A 20,826-nucleotide genomic window follows, 5' to 3' on the forward strand; every position below is an offset into this window, starting at 1 on the left:
CTCACACAGACAGGACAGCCTGCGTGAGTCCTTAAAACATGTCAGTGGAGGCACCCTGTGACCTTCTGTGTATCTTACTCCCCCTGCAGGCCATCGAGAGCTTTGCAGTGACAGTGAAGGAGATCGCACAGATGCTGCAGGCGTTCGGTACAGAACTGGCCGAGACGGAACTGCCCGATGAGGTTAACTCCATCGAGTATCTCCTGAGGTCCCACACCGACAAGTACAGACAGTTGAAGGTATGAGTGCGTGACACTGTGCTGAAGTTAAATGCCTTCGCCTGGACTTTTAAGGTGTCTGTTTTGTTTGGTGCATTCGGTTGACTTGAATGTTATATTTTGAAAAAGTCCTCATATAAGCTGATGGTACAGAGTATTTTGAGCATGGTAGTTCACCCTTCTTATGTAAATAAAAGATAGTAATACATTTAATTTGTGTGTTTGTTTGTGTGTGTGGGGGGGAGGAGCACATTGGATGGAATTGAGTGAGGGAGGCTCGGTATTAAGTTTATGTCTTGTTAAGGAGTCTTATGGCTATGTTTATTGTTTTTTATCTCTGATCTGGCTCCCCACCTCTCTCAGGATGATATCCGGTCAGTGATGAGGGAAGGGTGCCACCTGCTGTCCAGTCTGGAAGCATCTGGGACGGCTGAAGCAGATTCGGAACAGAAGTGGGATGTCAGTCAGGATTGGGAAACAGTGCAGAGGTGCAGGCCACTGAAGATTACTGAAGTGGAGATGATATTTGACTGTGCCAGTCCTTTCCCCCCACAACACTTATGCTTTTGGTGAACTGCAGCATGCTCCCTGACAGGAGGGCATCTTCACTTTTGTAGGGATCTGTTGTCATTTGAACTCTTCAGAATAATAGATATATAAGTCAATATATATAACCAGGTTACACTGAGTGAGTTTGAAGTCAACTCAGAGTTTGAAGTCAACTCAGAGTTTGATAATGTTATCTTTCTATCTCCTGTGCAGATCTTCTGATACGATTTTCTGATTTAAGAAATGACTGGACTTATATAAAAAGAATAATCAGTGGCAGTTACAGGCATTTAATAACAAATAAAATAAAATATGACGTATAAAGTAAGTGTAATAAAATGTCTGGTGTTGAGGGACTAAAGTGCCTGTCCCCTCTCCACAGACTCCTGGCACAGCTCCGCGATATGGAGACGGCGTTTGACGGCTTTTTCGAGAAGCACCACCTCAAACTGCAGCAGTACCTACAGCTCTGGAGTTATGAGAACAACTTCCATGAGGTAGAGTGGAGTCGGTGTCTGCATAGCTGACTGTGCTGTTTTGTTATAAATACACTACATTCTCCTCTGGGACACTTCGGTCAGCAGAATTTAGCAAACAGAAAATAAAAGACACTCATTTTTTTCTCAATTTTGGGACAGAAAGGTATTGAAAGAAAAAAGTGATTTGGTTTTTAAGCCTACCACATAAATAGCATTACATGCAAACAAGTCAATACAGATATTTACGTGCCTCGGTGATGCAATGCAAACTACTGTTAGGATGTGTTGCGTGTGTGTTTTCTGGGGCTCTTATCTTCCTCTCTCGCTCTGTACAGTTGGAGTCATCTCTGCAGCAGCTCACAGGCCAGGAGAGGGAAATCTCAGGTGCGGGGACCAGTGTGGCCCAGACCGAGCAGCTCATTAAAGACCTGGACACGTTGGAGGCCAGAGCACAGGTAGCTGTCCCCTTCCACTGTGAAACAAGATAGTCCTTACAGCACCTTCCATTTAACACAGAGCTCAGCCAGTGCATAACATCTTCAGACTTGGAGCTGTTGTTGCAAATATGTTGCTGTATTAGAATTAAAACTGATATGCATATGGGAGTCTTCGTATCTACAGAGAAAAAAAGTGCAGTAGATCAGGGTCAGGCACTGACAGGTATTCTACACCACCCTACAAGGCCACAGATGCTTCACAAAGCTGTGCAGATTTACCAGGATAAACTTTCATCAGGGTCCTTTCCCCCAAAAAATGTCGTCAGGAAGCATTTTTTGAATATGGAGCAGGGTGTGCTGGGATTGAATGTGGCCTTCCCTCTGGCCCACAGGACGAGATGGGCCGTGCACAGATCATCATTCTCCAGGGGCACCAGCTGGCTGCCAACCATCACTACGCTTTGGCACTAATCTGCCAGCGCTGCAATGAGCTGCGCCACTTCTGTGACATGCTCACTGCTGCCCTCAGAGCCAAGCGGGCATCTCTCATCCGGGCCCGAGAACTCCTTTCCCAGCTGGAGGAGGTACAGTATGGCACCATGGCAAAGATCCTAAAAATGCAAGTTAATTGTTCATTGGTGTCAAAAGCAGAGAAAAACAATAAAGCCTACCCAATATCTTATAAGCTATGGCACAATTAGTTACTGAAATGCTTGAAACACTTGCTTTCTCCTTCTCACTTGAGCAAGTCCAAATTTTGAGTGTTTGTGAACAGAGGTGTACATTTTTGGCTTGTTTTATCTGGCTACATTTTGAAGGTAGAGTAAACACAAAAAAATAAATCAAAAGACAAGCAAGATTAATGTATGCTAAATCAGAAGATACAAATTATTTTTAAAAAATGACTGGGAGGTGTTGAATATGCATGGGGAAACCAATCCAGCTTACAAAGTTTAAAAGTTAAAACGAAAATCAGGACATGTTTTCCCTGCTACCAATTTCTCTGGGGGGTTTTCAGCTCTCAAAATGTCAGTTTAACATTTATTTAATCTTGTATTTATTAGTCCTTGAGTCTCAACTTTCTGTCTTTCTGTTTGAAATTGAAACCTGGGAGTGGGGAATGGAAATCAGGGACCCACGTGTTTCCTCGTGGGTGTTGTGTAACAATGGAGCTGTTTCAATGTGTCTTTTTACAGCTGTGGTGCCAGATAAATAGAAATGGCAAGTGGCCCACACACAGCAGCCTCGATCCACACTGCACCAAAGTGGGGCATAAAACATGATATATGAATGTGCATATAAAAATAATTAACATGCATTTTTTATTTGTTAGGGGAAAAATAAATTATATAATGTTGTTTCCCAGTTTTCCTGCCTGTATTTGTCAGCAGTAGCAAAACAATATCAAACAAATTAAGATTGTGTCCCAGTCTGTGTTTTTGTCAAGGGTCCTGGCTTTCTATCCTGCTCCACCGCATGCAGTCTGTCTGCCCCTCTGTCTGACAGTCTGTCTTCTGCCCGTCCGCGTTGTCTATCTGGGTCAAGGTTCTCTCGGTGGCCCCTTATTCTCTTCTCAAGGTCTCAATGCAGCCTCGCATGTCAGTACGTCTGTCCCTGAGATTCCTGCTTGTCGGTGTGTCTGTCTGTCTGTCTCCGCCCCAGGCTCTGCGCTGGTGTGACGAGGGTGCCTACCTATTGGCCAATCAGCAGGTTGATAAGTTCCAGTCAAAGGAGGGGGCGCAGGCGGCCCTGAGAGACATCGAGAGGTTCCTGGAGGCCCCCCCGCCCCCCCTGAGTACTGGGCCTGAGGTTCTGACTCTGGAGTTTGAGTCTATTCTCACGCCCCAACTCCAGGTAAACCCATCCCCTCTCTCCACAAACACACAGTCACATGATAAATATCTCGCCCTTCCCCTGCTTTTTCAGCATCGTCATTCTAACCCCTGCATTGAGCTTCCAACAACCCCCCCACGCAGATAATCCACATGTCTGCAATCCTTTTTGCTGAGAAATGACACACTAGTTTCGTATTCCCCTACTCTTCCTGTTCATCCAAATTAGAAATCCTAAATTCTTGGACAAAAGAGTCCAGATGACCGGTCCTACTCTTTATCTTTTCTTTCTCTTTTTTCCCACTCTTCTGTAACTCCTGTTGGTAACATTCTCTTTCTCTCCAGTTCATTGCTAACTCGCTGTTATTCCGTCATTCATTGCAGGATAGGATCGCATTGTGAGGCCTGCCAACCGGATGTTGTGTACCTGTAGGAGCCCCGTGTTTTTGCGTGTCACTGTCCCGTTTGTGTCTGCATTACCCCCATTGTGTCACAGTGCAGGACCCTTCATCTGTGCCATAGTGCTTTAGTGATGCTCTCTCACTCTCTCTCTCTCAGACGCAAATCACTGTAACCCACGACAAGCTGGGCGCCGTGCGGGGGATGATCCAGAACCGCCAGGCCTGTCTGAGGAAGCTGGCAGACAAGCAAGTGAGGCCTGTTCAGCTGGTGGCCCCCCGCCCTGAGAATCCCCCACGCTCCAAATCGCCCCTCTTCTCCCCCAAACACGGTGAGAGCAGAGGCCTGTGCACGGCCTGGGCCCAAGTCGCACAGCCAGTCTTACCCAGCACGTGCAAACACACTCACACTCATGATCAGCCAATTCAAGACTACCAGAAGAGATTTGTCGTGCTGTGGCTCCTGTTAATTACCTGAGATGGGCAACTGGTTAGTAGAGGAGTACAGGGGAAGGACTGTCATATATTAATGCCCTGAGCTGAGGGTACTTATCTGCAAATTCCCATTTGGCTCATGGCACAGAGTCTGTGATCCTGATTGGCGTCAGTACACTTCCAAGAATCTCACATTTCCCCTGCCTGTATTATTAACTGTGCCCCATTTATATTTCATCAAGGCTCTCCCCCTTATTAATTAGTGGTGTGAAACAAGACCCCGCTGTGCCTTTTTGCCTCTATTCTCTCCAGGCAGCGAGAGCGCTTCTGGCCATGGTCTCATGTGCCAGGGTGCATTGTGTTCAGGCCATTATCTTAGCTAATGTAATACTAATGAAATACAAAGTTTGTGTATTTGCTCAGGGTGCAGTGAGAGTTAATGTGCATAGAGATCAATTCGTTTTTTTTCACCTCCCCAGGTGTGCAATTATGTCAACTAGATGGAAACCTTTTAAGTTCCATTTTACTGTAATCAGCCCCTGTGGATTTCTATCTGTTTAGAGAAAACAAATGTGTAAATGTGGTGTATATACATTTAAAATAGTAATTCTGTTTCTCAATTTATTTTAGAATTGGGGATGCTAATTTGCTCTTTCAAGGTTCACTTTCTGATTTTTTAACTGACTTTTGTGGTCCAGGGATTCATATGTGTGGCCTTTAAGGTGTCTGTACTACTGTGAAATCACTCTGTTTTGCTCCAACTTGTGCTCAGGTGTGGACTTCAACTCCAGCATAAAATTCTCCTTTGACCTGTCACTACCTGGCAAAAGAGCATCCAGGAAAAGTCCCAATTCAAGGAAGGTAAGCAGATTGGGATTGTGCCCCCTGCTGGCAAGGAGGCCACACTGTGACAAGTTTAAAGCTTAAACTGATATTTTATGGAAAATTAAACTGCAGTTTCCTCAGTAAATCATTCTTCTTTATCGCTATTTGGGATGTTTAGTGTACAGGGCTATCCGAACCTCAGGATAGAATGACTGTAAAGACACTCTAGAACTGACAGAATAGCACTTCCTGCTTCAGTGCTTTAGCCTCACAAGGACCATTCCACTGCCAGGGTCTCCCTTCTCTGTTTTTCAGATTGAGGTGATGCATGACTATCAGGAGAATCGGAGCTCGCTGTCCTTCAGCCTGGAGGGAGAGGACAGTCCAGACCTCCTTAAACGGTGAGAATCTCACTTTTCTGTCCGTCTGACTCGCCGTCTCGTCTGGCTCTTGGTTTGTGCTCACTGTCATCTTGTGTAATGAAGAGAGGGGCTCATTTGCTCTTTACACTCCCTCTCTCTCTCTCTCTCTCTCTCTCTCTCTCTCTCTCTCTCTCTCTCTCTCTCTCTCTCTCTCTCTCTCTGTTAGCCACGTGATGAAGGAGCTGATAGAGACGGAGCGGGTGTACGTGGATGAGCTGCTATCTGTGCTACTGGTGAGGAAGACTTGTTTTTACTGGTGCCCCTCCTCACTCCCAGTCTGTACAGGAGAGATAAGGGCAAGCCAAGTCACCCGACACAGGTGCACAGAGAGAGCAGAGTGCCTGAAACGTCCTACGTGGTGTATATTAAGAACTATTTGTATACGTTTCATGCACAAGAAGATCTTAAGCTTCGCATTGTCATGAGTTTGGTCTCTGTTACTGTGTTTTTCTCCCAGGGTTACCGGGATGAAATGGACAACCCTGCTCTGTGTAACCTCATGCCTCCAGTCCTGCGAAACAAGAAGGAGGTTCTCTTTGGAAACATGCCAGACATCTATAACTTCCACAGCAGGCAAGACCACCAAAAAACGATTTGTTGCCACCTCAAAGAAGTCTATTTTCATGACTTACTTACCATCATTACTTTAGTCATGCCCAGTCCTGGTACCCTTGACTGAGGTCTTTACTGCTCGAGCTTCTCAGGAGCTCAAATTGTCTTTTTCAAATAAGGGGTATATATTGTTCCAAACTCATTTTTCACTCGCAGAGGGAATAGTGATTCCTAATGGAACAATAAGCAGCCGATACTCAAGTGAACGTGCATGCTTTCTGCTAAGATTAACTGCTCTCTGTTTAAACAAAAACTCTCGACTGGGAGGGGATGTGCAGTGGCCTACATTTTCCCACATGAAAAATATGAGAGGAAAATAAGTGCAGGGACTGCTGATAAGGACTCTGTTTCCATCTCTAGGCAGGGACAGTCAAAGTAAATAGTACGTTAAGATTAAAAATGATGAAATGCCCTGAACAAACACTACTGCTGATTAAGCATGACTCTTGGAGCAGCCTATTACAACACACTGTACTTGTGATCTTGTAGAAGTGTATAAGCCGTGTTAAAACACACATACATGACTATCATCTGTGACAATGTAAGTCATGGTAAACACGTCAAGTCTAGTACAATTAAGAATGTAAACTGCGGAATTACCATGCAGATACAGACATTTTACATTTGTTTATTTGATTGCCTACCTTCTTTTTCTCTTCAACGTTGACCGGAACATGTTGAGTATGGTTACATTCAAACTTGGGGTCCTATTTCATTATTTCAAAAGCAATGTTTTCATCTCCCTTCCTTTGCGAATACACCTGCCCAGAATGCAGGATGCCCGCCTGGTGACAGCGTTGCTCCGATACAGTGAGGGCAAAAAAGTATTTGATCCCCTGCTGATTTTGTACGTTTGCCCACTGACAAAGAAATGATCAGTCTATAATTTTAATGGTAGGTGTATTTTAACAGTGAGAGACAGAATAACAACAGAAAAATCCAGAAAAACGCATTTAAAAAAAGTTATAAATTGATTTGCATGTTAATGAGGGAAATAAGTATTTGATCCCCTATCAATCAGCAAGATTTCTGGCTCCCAGGTGTCTTTTATACAGGTAACGAGCTGAGATTAGGAGCACTCTCTTAAAGGGAGTCCTCCTAATCTCAGCTCGTTACCTGTATAAAAGACACCTGTCCACAGAAGCAATCAATCAATCAGATTCCAAAATCTCCACCATGGCTAAGACCAAAGAGCTGTCCAAGGATGTCAGGGACAAGACTGTAGACCTACACAAGGCTGGAATGGGCTACAAGACCATCGCCAAGCAGCTTGGTGAGAAGGTGACAACAGTTGGTGCGATTATTCGCAAATGGAAGAAACACAAAATAACTGTCAGTCTCCCTCGGTCTGGGGCTCCATGCAAGATCTCACCTCGTGGAGTTTCAATGATCATGAGAACGGTGAGGAATCAGCCCAGAACTACACGGGAGGATCTTGTTAATGATCTCAAGGCAGCTGGGACCATAGTCACCAAAAAAACAATTGGTAACACACTACGCTGTGAAGGACTGAAATCCTGCAGCGCCCGCAAGGTCCCCCTGCTCAAGAAAGCACATGTACAGGCCCGTCTGAAGTTTGCCAATGAACATCTGAATGATTCAGAGGAGAAGTGTTGTGGTCAGATGAGACCAAAATCAAGCTCTTTGGCATCAACTCAACTCGCCGTGTTTGGAGGAGGAGGAATGACCCCAAGAACACCATCCCCACCGTCAAACATGGAGGTGGAAACATTATGCTTTGGGGGCTAAGGGGACAGGACAACTGCACCGCATCAAAGGGACGATGGACGGGGCCATGTACCGTCAAATCTTGGGTGAGAACCTCCTTCCCTCAGCCAGGGCATTGAAAATGGGTCGTGGATGGATATTCCAGCATGACAATGACCCAAAACACACAGCCAAGGCAACAAAGGAGTAGCTTAAGAAGAAGCACATTAAGGTCCTGGAGTGGCCTAGCCAGTCTCCAGACCTTAATCCCATAGAAAATCTGTGGAGGGAGCTGAAGGTTCGAGTTGCCAAACGCCAGCCTCGGAACCTTAATGACTTGGAGAGGATCTGCAAAGAGGAGTGGGACAAAATCCCTCCAGAGATGTGTGCAAACCTGGTGGCCAACTACAAGAAACGTCTGACCTCTGTGATTGCCAACAAGGGTTTTGCCAACAAGTACTAAGTCGAAGGGGTCAAATACTTATTTCTCTCATTAACATGCAAATCAATTTATAACTTTTTTGAAATGCGTTTTTCTGGATTTTTTTGTTGTTATTCTGTCTCTCACTGTTAAAATACACCTACCATTAAAATTATAGACTGATCATTTCTTTGTCAGTGGGCAAACGTACAAAATCAGCAGGGGATCAAATACTTTTTTCCCTCACTGTATGTGCCGGAGACTGCAGGAGTCTGGGCCTGTGACAGGGGCTATCGGTATGTTCCCACACTGTCCCTGTGCCTGACGCTGCCCTCTGATCCACAGGGTCTTCCTGCAGGAACTGGAGGGCTGCCTGGAGACCCCGGAGGGAGTAGGAGCTTGCTTCCTGGAGAGGGTGAGAGAATCAGGGGAGGAGACTTCTGGGTCTGTGTGGAGAAAGATGGTATTGTTTCAAGGGAAAATTTCACACTTGTTTCCTTTCCTTTAAATCAGATGTTCAAAGGTTTTGCTCATTGTGGGGCACAGATGTGACATAAATTGTAAAAACCTGCCACTGGGTTAAAATTTTGACTGCATCACAGCCCTAGATTTTAATTGAATGCTGCTGTGTTGCAGTGACTCACAGCTCTCTGTGTCTTTTCCAGAAGGAGAATTTCCAGATGTACGAGCAGTACTGTCAGAACAAGCCACGCTCCGAGTCCCTATGGAGAAAATGTTCTGACTGTGCCTTCTTCCAGGTACCCCCCCTCGCCTCCTCTCACTGCTCATCTTCTTCTTCTCAGGGGCTAGTGCCTTATTCAAGAGACTTACTGTTAATAACAAATACAGCAGGGTACTTCTGGGGTCTTGCCAATTACAAGTGTGTGGTGTTATTGTTTCCACACATTGAGTAAGCAGGTGCTACAGAACATGCTTTGTTGTGCTTTGTGCTCTTTGTTTTCTGGCTCTAGAGCTGTAATGCTTTGTTCTATACACCTGGCACAGCACAATAGTGCCACCTACTGGTGCCACCAGCATCTGTTCTAATTTTTGTATTAAAATGGGACATAGGCTGTTTTGATTTATTAGCAGACACCCTTATCCAGGGCAACGTACAATTGTTACAGTATATCACATTTTTTGGACATAAACTCTGCCTTCTTACTGGATCAGTTGCTCTCTACAGACTCTCGCTGTCTCCGTTTCTGTTTGAAGGAGTGCCAGAGGAGGCTGGAGCATAAACTGGGTCTGGATTCCTACCTATTGAAACCAGTGCAGCGGCTCACCAAATACCAGCTCCTCCTCAAGGTAGGGGGGGCCCATCCCCACGAGGCTGTGGGAACCAAGTGGGGCCACAGCTGGGCACCCTGATGCGTTCAGACAGACAGCACCCAGCAGACTTGCACTGAGGGGAGGCATTTGGTGGTGTTTTTTTCTGTAGGTGGGAGGGATGCTGATCTCATTTTGAGTAAATTCAATCTATAACATTGGCAAACCTGTTCAGCAGTATTACTTTATGAATCAGGACACTTCATATACAGAGCATCCGGAAAGTATTCACAGCGCTTCACTTTTTCCACATTTTGTTATGTTACAGCCTTATTCCAAACTTGATTAAATTCATTATTTTCCTCAAAATTCTACAAACAATACCCCATAATGACAACGTGAAAGAAGTTTGTTTGAAATCTTTGTAAATTTATTAAAAAAAAAAAAAACCATGTACATCAGTATTCACAGCCTTTGCTCAATACTTTGTTGAAGCACCTTTGGCACCAATTACAGCCTCAAGTCTTTTTGAGTATGATGCTACAAGCTTTGCACACCTATTTGTGGGCAGTTTCTCCCATTCTTCTTTGCAGGACCTCTCAAGCTTCATCAGGTTGGATGGGGAGCATCGGTGCACAGCCATTTTCAGATCTCTCCAGAGATGTTCAAATGGGTTCAAGTCTGGGCTCTGGCTGGGCCACTCAAGGACATTCACAAAGGAGTGGCTACAGGAAAACTCTTATCTTGGCTGTGTGCTTAGGGTTGTTGTCCTGTTGGAAGATGAATCTTCGCCCCAGTCTGAGGTCCAGAGCGCTCTGGAGCAGGTTTTCATCAAGGATGTCTCTGTACATTGCTGCATTCATCTTTCCCTCGATCCTGACTACACTCCCAGTTCCTGTCACTGAACAACATCCCCACAGCATGATGCTGCCACCACCATGCTTCACTGTAGGCATGGTATTGGCCAGGTGATTAGCGGTGCCTGGTTTCCTCCAGACATGACACTTGCCATTCAGGCCAAAGAGTTCAATCTTTGTTTGTCATGGTCGGAGAGTCCTTCAGGTGCCTTTTGGCAAACTCCAGGTGAGCTGTCATGTGCCTTTTACTGAGGAGTGGCTTCTGTCTGGCCACTCTACGATACAGGCCTGATTGGTGGAGTGCTGCAGAGATGGTTGTTCTTCTGGAAGGTTCTCCTCTCTCCACAGAGACACGCTGGAGCTCTGTCAGAGTGACCATCGGGTTCTTGGTCACCTCCCTGACTAAGGCCCTTCTCCCCCGATCGCTCAGTTTGGCCGGGCGGCCAGCTCTAGGAAGAGTCCTGGTGGTTCCAAACTTCTTCCATTTATGGATGATGGAGGCCACTGTGCTCATTGGGACCTTCAATGCTGCAGAAATGTTTCTGTACCCTTCCCCAGATACATGGCTCGATATAATCCTGTCTCGGAGGTCTACAGACAATTCCTTGGACTTCATGGCTTGGTTTGTGCTCTAACAAGAACTGTTAACTGTGGGACCTTATATAGACAGGTGTGTGCCTTTCCAAATCATGTCCAATCAACTGAATTTACCACAGGTGGACTCCAATCAAGTTGTAGAAACATCTGAAGGATGATCAGTGGAAACAGGATGCACCTGAATTTAATTTTGAGTGTCATGGCAAAGGCTGTGAATACTTATGTACATGTGCTTTTTTTGATTTTGATTTTTAATAAATTTGCAAAGATTTCAAACAAACTTCTTTCACGTTGTCATTATGGGGAATTGTTTGTAGAATTTTGTGGAAAATAATTAATTTAATCCATTTTGGAATAAGGCTGTAACATAACAAAATGTGGAAAAAGTGAAGCGCTGTGAATACTTTCCGGATGCACTGTAAGTGGCTACCAGATCCCTTCAGGTTAATGTAGATAATTCAGCATTTTATAGAGTTCTTTGACTTTATTCCAAAGCAACTTCGTGGTAGTAAGATGTCCAAGGAAGCACTTGAGAAATGCCTCGTCTCAAATGGACAGAGTTTGCAGCTGCTACTCTAACACTGTATAGTTTTCGTTCCATGTTTAAACAAAATTTTGCTTTCAGTCATCATACAAACATTTATTCCAAAGCATAAATGTCTTTTTAAAGGGAAAAGCTATTAATCAGTTTGACAGGTTTAAAATATAAGTCCAGGAACGACATTCTGCAGGAATTTCCACATTCCACCCACATAAACATTTACCCCAGCCTTGTTATGCTGTGTATCAAGCATTTTGCATGAATTGAATGGAAGCCGCCCAGGACTGACAGTGTGTCTCCTGACAGGAACTGCTGAAGTTCAGCGTGGGCTGCGAGGGAGTCTGTGAGCTGCAGGGGGCGCTATCTGCCATGCTGGACCTGCTCAAGTCTGTTAATGACTCCATGCACCAAATTGCCATTACTGGGTATGAGGTGAGTGGACATCAGTACTCTGTGATATTAACATGGCGATGTCACCAGTAGAGTCTATGTCACTGGTAAGCTGCACATTGTTGACAGACGGTTCGCTCTATATTCACACAGCAGTGGCCAAAGTGTTCTGTGTTATCGTGGCAGGCTGTGTGGACACTAGGCAGCACTGGAGTTTTGGTGCCTGATGCACCTTGTGTATCATGTCCAACAGGGCGATCTCTGTGACCTGGGCCGGGTGCTGATGCAGGGCTCCTTCAGTGTGTGGATTAGTCACAAGAAAGGCCCCACCAAGATGAAGGAGCTGGCCCGCTTCAAGCCCATGCAAAGACACCTGTTCCTCCACGAGAGGGCGCTGCTCTTCTGCAAGAGGAGAGAGGAGCACGGAGAGGGATACGACAAGACCCCTTCCTACAGCTTCAAGCACTGCCTCAAGGTCAGAGACGCCCCGGGGGGAGCTAGACACGCCCAGGGCAAAGACCTTGTCCATTGAGAACACACTAGCACCATCTTGAAGGGACTGGCTTGGACTGGGCTATTATTGTGCATGTGGTTATGTGTTATCTGGGTAACCTTTAACTGATAGGTTGAATTCCTGTATGCGTACTGTCGCATTCAACATGTTGAGAATACAGTGCTCAGGATGTGAGATGTGTTCCTGTTTCTTCCTCTTGTAGATGAGTGCTGTGGGGATCACAGAGAATGTCAAAGGAGACGTCAAGAAGTTTGAGATCTGGTACAGTGGCCGAGAGGAGGTGTACGTGGTTCAGGTGAGAGGAGCTCTGTGTGTTTAGTCCTTGCTTCACTACATGCAATTAGTATAAACCACGCAGTCTTGCCTTAGGTCTAACTGTACATGTGATCCCATTGTAACGTTTGCTTTCCCACTCTGCTGTCCGGTTCCCAGGCCCCCTCAGTTGAAGTGAAGATTGCCTGGCTCAATGAAATCCGGAAAGTCCTCACCAACCAGCAGAAACTCCTCAGAGGTTTAAACTTTTTTTCCCCATTTCATAGCTTTATTTCTGTAAATGTCTGTGTATAGTTCTATGATTATGCTTGCTTGAGTGCAGTCTGCAGTCAGCTGATTGAAAGCAGTAACGTGAAGCTTTTTTCAATGTCGTATGTACATCTGATGACCAAATGAGGTGTCTCGCTGTTTCAAGTGTGTTTCTCCTACTCACAAAGCAGGCAGTGTAATACCCCAAGGTCTGCCTGTCATTACTGCATGTTTTCCCTCCATCTCTCGCAGATGACTCTCTCAATCCCAATCCTGTCACGGACACGATCCATCTCTCCCCGCCTCTCTCGGACAGGTGAGACCGTGTGTGTACTCCGTGTTGGCGTGCTTGCTGCCGGAGACTCCCTGTTGTGCTTAGCAAAGGCATCTGTTTTATGCTGTCCTCTGTAGTTCCACTTTTAAAAAGCTGATGGCTAATATTTCTAACATATATTTATATATATATTTTAATCACAAAAACCAAGACCAAATACCCTTGCAATTGACATTACTTCTTTAAAAGTACAGTGTGATTTAAATGAGGCTGAATGGTGTGTTAGACGTGCAGAAGACCCATTCGCAGTGTCTTATTGCCTGTTCTGCAGGGTGGTACAGGCGACCAGGGCCATCAGTAAGAGTTGCTTGCCCAGACTTGATTATGCCGTCCTCTCTGCCGATGTGTTTCTCTGTCTGCGTCACAGAAGTCCCCAGCACCAGTGACGCTCAGTTCAAAATAAGTAGAAAACAGCTTCGCGCTCTGCTAATGGCTGTGGGATGTTACTCGGTGATGAATGGCGGCTGTGTTTGCATACTGACAGTCATTGCACCCCCTGGTTAAAGAAAAGCACTTTAATACACCATCAGAAAACCAATGCTGAAATCGTCACACCACTCCTCAGACATGGTATCAAGGATTTTTGCACTCATCTGTAATCCTTTGCATTGTTTATTATTATTTGTTTTGCATGCAAAGAAAATTATTATTATTTTATTCTTATAAGTTTGCCAAGAAAACATATTTAAGTTTGGGGCTCCCTTTTTGAGATTTGACATTAACCATTTGGGTGGCTTACAGTTAGGTCTTCCTTGCGCAATTATATGGTTTTAATAGCACTTTGATGCAAAGATCTTGATGAACGGAGACCATGTTTTCACACGCACGGTTGTACAGCACCTGGGCAAAAAATACTGAAGCGGGTTTTCTGAGGAGATCCTTTTCCTTTCTGTTTTATTTCTGAAAAAAGGGGTCTCATCAGAAGTTACTGTTCATGCTGTATTGTTCACAGTATTTTTTGCCATACTGCTGGACAGTTTGAATTGAAAAATGGGATCCTGTACGCCTCTCTCTGGCACCTCAGCCTGTTTCTGTGTCATTCCATCCAGTAAGCTGCAGAGGGCGTCCTTTAGTTCGGAAGAGAATGAGTCTGGCCGGACCAGCCCTGTCTTTCTGGAACCCATTGTATTCTCCCCTCAGCCCCAGCACCCCCGCCGCAGTAAGTCCAATACCCACGGCAATGATGGAAGGGCATTGAGAGCAATTAAATAGGAATCTATAGGTTTTAGGGTTGAATAAACTTTATTTATATTAAATATATTTACACTCCTCTAGAAATGTCTATGACAGTATTATATTTCTGAGGGAAGGGACACAGATGCTTCTCTTCATACCCTGCTCCTCTTATCTTCCTGTTCTCAGGCTGGCCTGGTGCCTCTCACTCAGTGGATATCTGCGAGGGGCTGGAGGACTGGTCTGGAACCAATGAGCTCTCCAACCCCTCAGACACCGAGGAGGAGGAGGGATTCCAGCTGGTGAGTGGGTCTTGCTGGTGTTCGGCAAAACGGCCTGGCTCTACAGATCCATTTGGGTAAAAGGCAAAATATAATCATTTTGATCGGACAAGATGCAAATCCCTTTGAAACCGTGCTGACCAGGTGTAACGTGTCTTGCCGTGATCCAGTACAGCAGGCTGTGCATTGTACTTCTCACTCAGACAATCCCACCATGGCTTAACTGGGGCACTAAGTAATATAAGCCGCTATATTTTAATTTATATTTTGGAGCCTTCATGTTATAATTAGAGGTCGACCGATAACAGCTTTTTGAAACTATCGGCAATCGGCAGGAATGAACAATGATAATGCACTGATAATTTCTCAAACTGTTGGCTACATTTTCTTTTTCAAATTACCATAAAATCCTTTGTGAGACTTCAGACAAAAAATATTTATTTGGTTTCACAGTCGCTATTATATTTATTCACCATTTTTTTTTTTTTTTTTAATTCTAACCATAGTTATGGTGCTTTAGTTTTCGCTGGAAGCTTTCGACTCCACAGTGATTCTCAGCACAGCAGCACTGCACACACTACTACCGTGGTAAAACCAAAAAAACACTCCCACTGAGAAACATAGGGCTCATAAACCAATAAAAATGTGTTTTACTAAAACCCTCATAACCAACAGAAAGTATATTTGAAAGATGTGCTGCATTTGAGTATCCATGGTTTTGGTTAGTGTTTATTTTCGTCATGACTGAAGATTACTGTATACTATGGCAGAGAGGCCCATTTTTAAGTAAATTAAATCATTTTTCAAAATTAATAATAGTAACTAAATTAAAGCAATTACAATGTTTGCTGAAGATGTTGATTGGAGAAATGTTTTGCTTGATGATATCCAAGTGGGCTGCGAGGGGAGCACAGATCACAGTAAACAAATCTAAAGAAAATTAGTGTAACACGCACTTCTCAGACAATGTTGGATAAAATTCCTACATCGTGTTTTGGCTGTGATTTGTATTGCAATACTTATACGCAGTAAATAAGTTACACTTTTGAGGGCATTTTTAAATACAGTTAAAAACAACAACAATAACAATGGAGCTCCCTGCTGGGAGAAAATGCAGAGAATCTGTGCTTCGTGCACTATAACCTGCCACTGTTTGATTGGCAGTGTTGAGCACTGAGGAGGTCTTGTGAACCTGAGGAGAACCTGACCTGTGTAAAATGCCTATAAAGCCTAAGCTAGTCCAGCCAGCACTTAACACTATCTTATTATTTACTCGATCTCTAGTAAGAATGTTCCTTTATGTCTGATGTCGATGTATTAAAAACTAATAATATATACAGCACCCCCTTTTATATATCGCTGGTGTTGGGGTCCAATATAAATACATGATATATTGAGGTCTGCGATACAGTGAGACATGGAGAAAAAAGTCACACGTTAAAAATAATAGAACTCATAACCTATTATTTCTATCCATCTACACAATTCTCCCTAAATAGTGCAACAGGCGTACTGTGCCCTCATGAACATTTCCTGTCACGTCTTGAAGATAGTATTTGAGATTAAACTTAGAGTGCCTCTTACCTGCCATCTGATGTATCTAGTTGGCTCTGCATTCCTTGGGAGAGCCCTGCTGGTCAGCCCTGTGTCGTTGCCCCGAGCCCATAGTGTCCTAATCGAGTGCCACTCCCCTCTCTCAGGCTCCTGGTAGGTACAGGGCCGTGGCAGACTGGCCACGGAGGCGTGGGCTGGATGACCTCATCATCAAGAGCAGCGACATCATCCAGCTGGTGCAGGAGGATAGCGAAGGGCAGTGGTGAGTCGGCACTTGACCGGGCACAGGACAGATGGGCAGAGGGGCACAGAGCCAAACCCTGAATGGGAGAATGAGAAATTCAGGAGGCTCACGGATGTATTTTATGGGGTGTTCTTACAAAGGTTCTCCTTGCAGCTTCTTCGACTGTATTGAATCACGGGCTGGTTGACCACCATGACTAATTTTATTCAGCACATGAAGGGATGGCACTAAGGCAGTTTGACAGTTTGTACCCCTGTTTGTTGCCCCTCACTTTCCCCTGTAGAACGGAGCCTGATTTTGGAGGGATCGTATGTGAGATAGCTTCACAATTTAGATTTCTCTCTCTCTCTCTCTCTCTCTCTCTGTTGGTTCCAGGTTAGTGAAAAATCTGAGCCGAAAGCAGGAAGGCAGGATCCCGGGCAGCAGCCTGCAGGAGGTCTTGGTAGAGAGCAGGGCACATTCAGGTAGACTTGCAGGTGAGGAGGCCATAACAGCAGCCTAAGAAAACGCAAACCACAGCACAATCTGTCACCATTCCAGCCTAATTTTCTCCTTGCGGTCTTTGATGTTTTTTCCAGACCCCGGGAACCTGAAAACAAGAAAACTCAGCTCTCCTTAAACAAGTACTGACCCTCCCTCCGCCCAGCCTGGAATGCAGTGACTGAGGACACTGCAAAGTTTCCTCTAACCCCCGGTGGTTTATTTGAACTCCTACAGCTCTTTAAATGCTTAATTGTAAAATACAGGGAACTTTGATTGGTCACAAGGGGTGCAACTGCCAATCAAGCAATTCAGAAACCAGAGTGAGGGATGGAGGTAGCTGTTACTCTGATTTTTTTAATTGATATTTTTTGTAAAGCCTAATTTCCATTCACACAATCAGATGCAGGGACTCTGAATATTCCACCGCAGAGAGGCGAGTTCCCAGAGTTCCCTCTGCTCAGGTTGCTTGTGTGAACTGGTCTCGTCAGCATGGAGAGCCTCCCAGGCATACTCCCCTGTACACCACGGCAGAAAGAAGCATAGACATCTATACTAGTGGATTTTGAAAGGTTAAATTGGAGCAAGACTTTGGTCAAGGACAGGGGGGAAGTGGACAGATGTTTTTTTTTTATGATGGACTGAACCCAGTGGAGATACATTTATGGGCCACACTCAAACCACAGCAGACAGCAGGGTGAGAATGAGCTCTGACAGTGCATCATGGGTAACAGACATTCCACCGGACTGATGGTAAGACCGTCTTTTAGGAGATAGTCAGCGGGGCCAAGGTTTGCTAATATCAGCATTTCGTGGGTCTAAATTACTGGATATAAATAGTGACCCCAGGGTGTCTGACCTAAATAAAATGACTTTGTAATGAACTCCTGAAGCAAACCATTTCCAAGACTGGCGATTTTTTTTAAATTTAGATTTATTTCAATCATTTCCACAGCTTTTGGGCAGATCTTACCTGCCGTTTGAGAGCTTGCATCGTGCGTTGGTGACTGTTGTTTTGGTGATGAATGAATGTATCACTACTGCATAAAGAAGAAGGTCTGTTAGGAGCATTGTTGCCAGGCAGAACATAGTCAGTGTGTCCTACTCAGCTTGTGGTGGGATGGACAATCTGCAGGACCAAGTCAGCCTTGGCAATGGGCCACTGTTATCACAGCATCTGTAGCACCAGAGGAACTGCAAGTTCCCGATTGCTGGTGGAATTATTCAGAGGGAAGGAACGCCTTTATGCTCTCCTTGAAATGATTAAGTACAGAAACCACTCTAATACCTTGTGGGCGTGTTTTCTATTTCAGTGCACTTTATAAAGCTCGAGGGCTGCTGTGAATAAGCAGCCAAACCAAATTCTCAAGTGGGTTCATGGAGAATCGAGAATGGAGAATGCAAAACTGAACAGAGGTTTTTTGTCAGAGTGGTTGTTGTTTCCCTTTGTCGGGGAAAATAAATCAATATCTAATTTATACAGTGGAAGTGTGAAGAAAAAAAGAAACCATGAAATTAATGTCAAGGAAAACAACAGAATTTCTCTGTGTTGCCAGTATTAACCGTGCAAATCCACATTGTCAGAAGAACAGTGCTTGTTCATCAACATATATACTGAACCACCTTCTCAGAATTGCAGGTTGTTCTCAATACCTTGCAACACGTCCTGTCAGGATGCTGATTTTTTTAAATTCAGGAAACCTATCTTTTAATCATGCATTCAAGTCGACGCAAGTCTTTTAATCGTGAGCTTCTTTTCTCAGAGACTGATGGACCTGCCTTTTTCATTGTACCTTATAGATCATTCAAATGTCCGTGTTACAAAGAAGAAAAAACTGAATAAAATGAATAGTGTATTTTATTTTCTTAACATGTAACTCCTTCTGTGGAGGGAGAACTGTATATAATTAAGAGTTTACATGCCAAAAACAATGCTGTGCCATAATGTCACTGTAAAATGTCTCTTTTGTTTGTTTTTATCTGAAAACTGGTATTTTCTCAGCAATATTGCAACAGAGTTGTGCACTGAATACCTGATTCCAGCTAGACCTCAGTTCTTGAACATTTTAAAAAGGCACTTTAAGAAGAAAAAATCTGGGCAGATAAATGTTTCCAAGCTTTTTACGGATACACTTATGCATGTGCAGTATTGTCTGAGAGCCCCTGTGTGTGTGTGAGGTTTTTTTCAGTTTATGTTTATTTCTGTGCTCTCCACAACTCCTCTCTAGCTCAGTGTTACTAAGGGGAAGAGGAGAACACAGTGATGCATTTCAGCTCTGAAACTGCTTTACATTTTGATACATTTTTCCAGGACCTTTAGATCAACATACTTTCAGTGCTGTGTATATAAATATTAGTGCTTGAAGTGATGTAGCCAAGTTGTATTTTGTAGAAAGGTAACAAAATGCGCCTGGCTGATTGGAGGTAGCCATGGATAAATATTCATGCCTGTATTCAAAATCTTCTCCCAGACGAGTTCCTCAGTTGGAATGAAGCACTTACTGTATATCCCCAAGCAACTCATTATTATTGTAAATGTGGAAACAAACCATTTGCATAGCCCGCATAGCCCTAGAAGAAAAAATACCACACACTATGATATTCCAAAGCTGTTGTTTTCCTTCTCTAATAGTATGATGCAAGACACATAAAGAGCAGGTTTGGTGCTCTAGACCTATCACTACAGACCTGAGTGTAAGGTCGTTGTTGAACAGGATCAGTCAAGAAACATGAATAACATCCTTAATGTCTAGCACTTAATTAAATATTGATTGAAGATTTATTTGGGATTTACGACATCAAATCAAAACACAGTTTGAGAGGACCCTTTGATTTTGTGCTTTTTGAAGTGGAAATTAGGATTTAAATCAGCAGTAACAGCTCTGACAGAGGAGCCCCCCCTCCCCAGTCTATGAAGTTGTTTCTGGCAGAATGAAATGGCTATTTGACTTCAGGCATTCATATTTATGTACAGGGAAAAAAAGAATGTTGTGTGATTGCAGTGCAATTCATACAGTGTTTATTACATATTTTTTAGGTTTCTGTTTTCCTTTCATACAAATCCTGCAGATTTTGCACTGAACTTAAAAATGTGTTTCTTTTCAATGCTTGAAATGCTGTGCAATGTGTCAGATGCTGTATGCTATGTTATATTTTTAAGGTTTCCATAGATGAAGCATGGCTGCAAGATGTTGAATGATGGATATAGTTCCCAGGTTGTTATTATAATTATTGTTATTGTCAATGATGCATTTTAGTTCTTATATAGCCTCTCTGTTGTATATACAGATAAAATAAAAAGTTTGTAAAAAAAAAACGTTTGTGTTTTCCTCCCCACATAATAACTGGTACAATGCATTCTTATGTCTCTCTTAGAGTAAGCTTAAATTATATTGTGAGTTTAAGGTCAAGTTCAGCTAAACTCTCTTCAGTTTCCTTTGTTCTAGCGCTGCAGGGCATTGGGCAAGTTGGGAATCTGTATCCAGGGTCTGAATATAGTGTAAAACCTACATATGTCCCATAAGGAAGAGAATTAATATGAATAACTAATGAAGATTGGGTGTATTTTTCAGATATAAGTCCCAGGTTCACAATTTAACTTGTTGCAGGAGGCCTGTTAAGATGAAAAGTCAGTAATTGATTCTGCCCTGACGGAACTAGCACTGGCATTGTGTTGGTTGAAGGCAAGTGTACAGTATATCCCCTTAATATCTAGTACTGTACACTGCTCTCCAC

The 20,826-nt window shown here is 43.9% G+C and overlaps 1 protein-coding gene across 2 annotated transcripts in view; it reads left to right on the forward strand.

Annotated features, from left to right (window-relative positions):
- The window catches only part of mcf2a (MCF.2 cell line derived transforming sequence a), a 35,905-nt gene extending 15,485 nt beyond the window's left edge, over nt 1-20,420 (forward strand). For both annotated transcript variants that reach the window (XM_066715161.1, XM_066715162.1), the window contains 24 exons: nt 90-239; nt 582-706; nt 1,150-1,264; nt 1,582-1,701; nt 2,076-2,267; nt 3,346-3,537; nt 4,074-4,245; nt 5,121-5,209; nt 5,489-5,574; nt 5,762-5,828; nt 6,053-6,168; nt 8,681-8,750; nt 9,001-9,093; nt 9,551-9,643; nt 11,906-12,031; nt 12,243-12,464; nt 12,706-12,798; nt 12,936-13,014; nt 13,278-13,341; nt 14,409-14,518; nt 14,722-14,834; nt 16,514-16,629; nt 16,987-17,087; nt 17,190-20,420. In XM_066715161.1, coding sequence (XP_066571258.1) covers nt 90-239; nt 582-706; nt 1,150-1,264; nt 1,582-1,701; nt 2,076-2,267; nt 3,346-3,537; nt 4,074-4,245; nt 5,121-5,209; nt 5,489-5,574; nt 5,762-5,828; nt 6,053-6,168; nt 8,681-8,750; nt 9,001-9,093; nt 9,551-9,643; nt 11,906-12,031; nt 12,243-12,464; nt 12,706-12,798; nt 12,936-13,014; nt 13,278-13,341; nt 14,409-14,518; nt 14,722-14,834; nt 16,514-16,629; nt 16,987-17,087; nt 17,190-17,230 — 2,745 coding nt within the window. In that variant the 3' untranslated portion in view covers nt 17,231-20,420. The remainder of the gene's footprint in view (nt 1-89; nt 240-581; nt 707-1,149; nt 1,265-1,581; nt 1,702-2,075; nt 2,268-3,345; nt 3,538-4,073; nt 4,246-5,120; nt 5,210-5,488; nt 5,575-5,761; nt 5,829-6,052; nt 6,169-8,680; nt 8,751-9,000; nt 9,094-9,550; nt 9,644-11,905; nt 12,032-12,242; nt 12,465-12,705; nt 12,799-12,935; nt 13,015-13,277; nt 13,342-14,408; nt 14,519-14,721; nt 14,835-16,513; nt 16,630-16,986; nt 17,088-17,189) is intronic.
- Nucleotides 20,421-20,826: the final 406 nt, after the last annotated feature.

The sequence above is a fragment of the Amia ocellicauda genome, chromosome 10, assembly GCF_036373705.1.
Source record: "Amia ocellicauda isolate fAmiCal2 chromosome 10, fAmiCal2.hap1, whole genome shotgun sequence".
Classification (NCBI taxonomy): domain Eukaryota; kingdom Metazoa; phylum Chordata; class Actinopteri; order Amiiformes; family Amiidae; genus Amia; species Amia ocellicauda.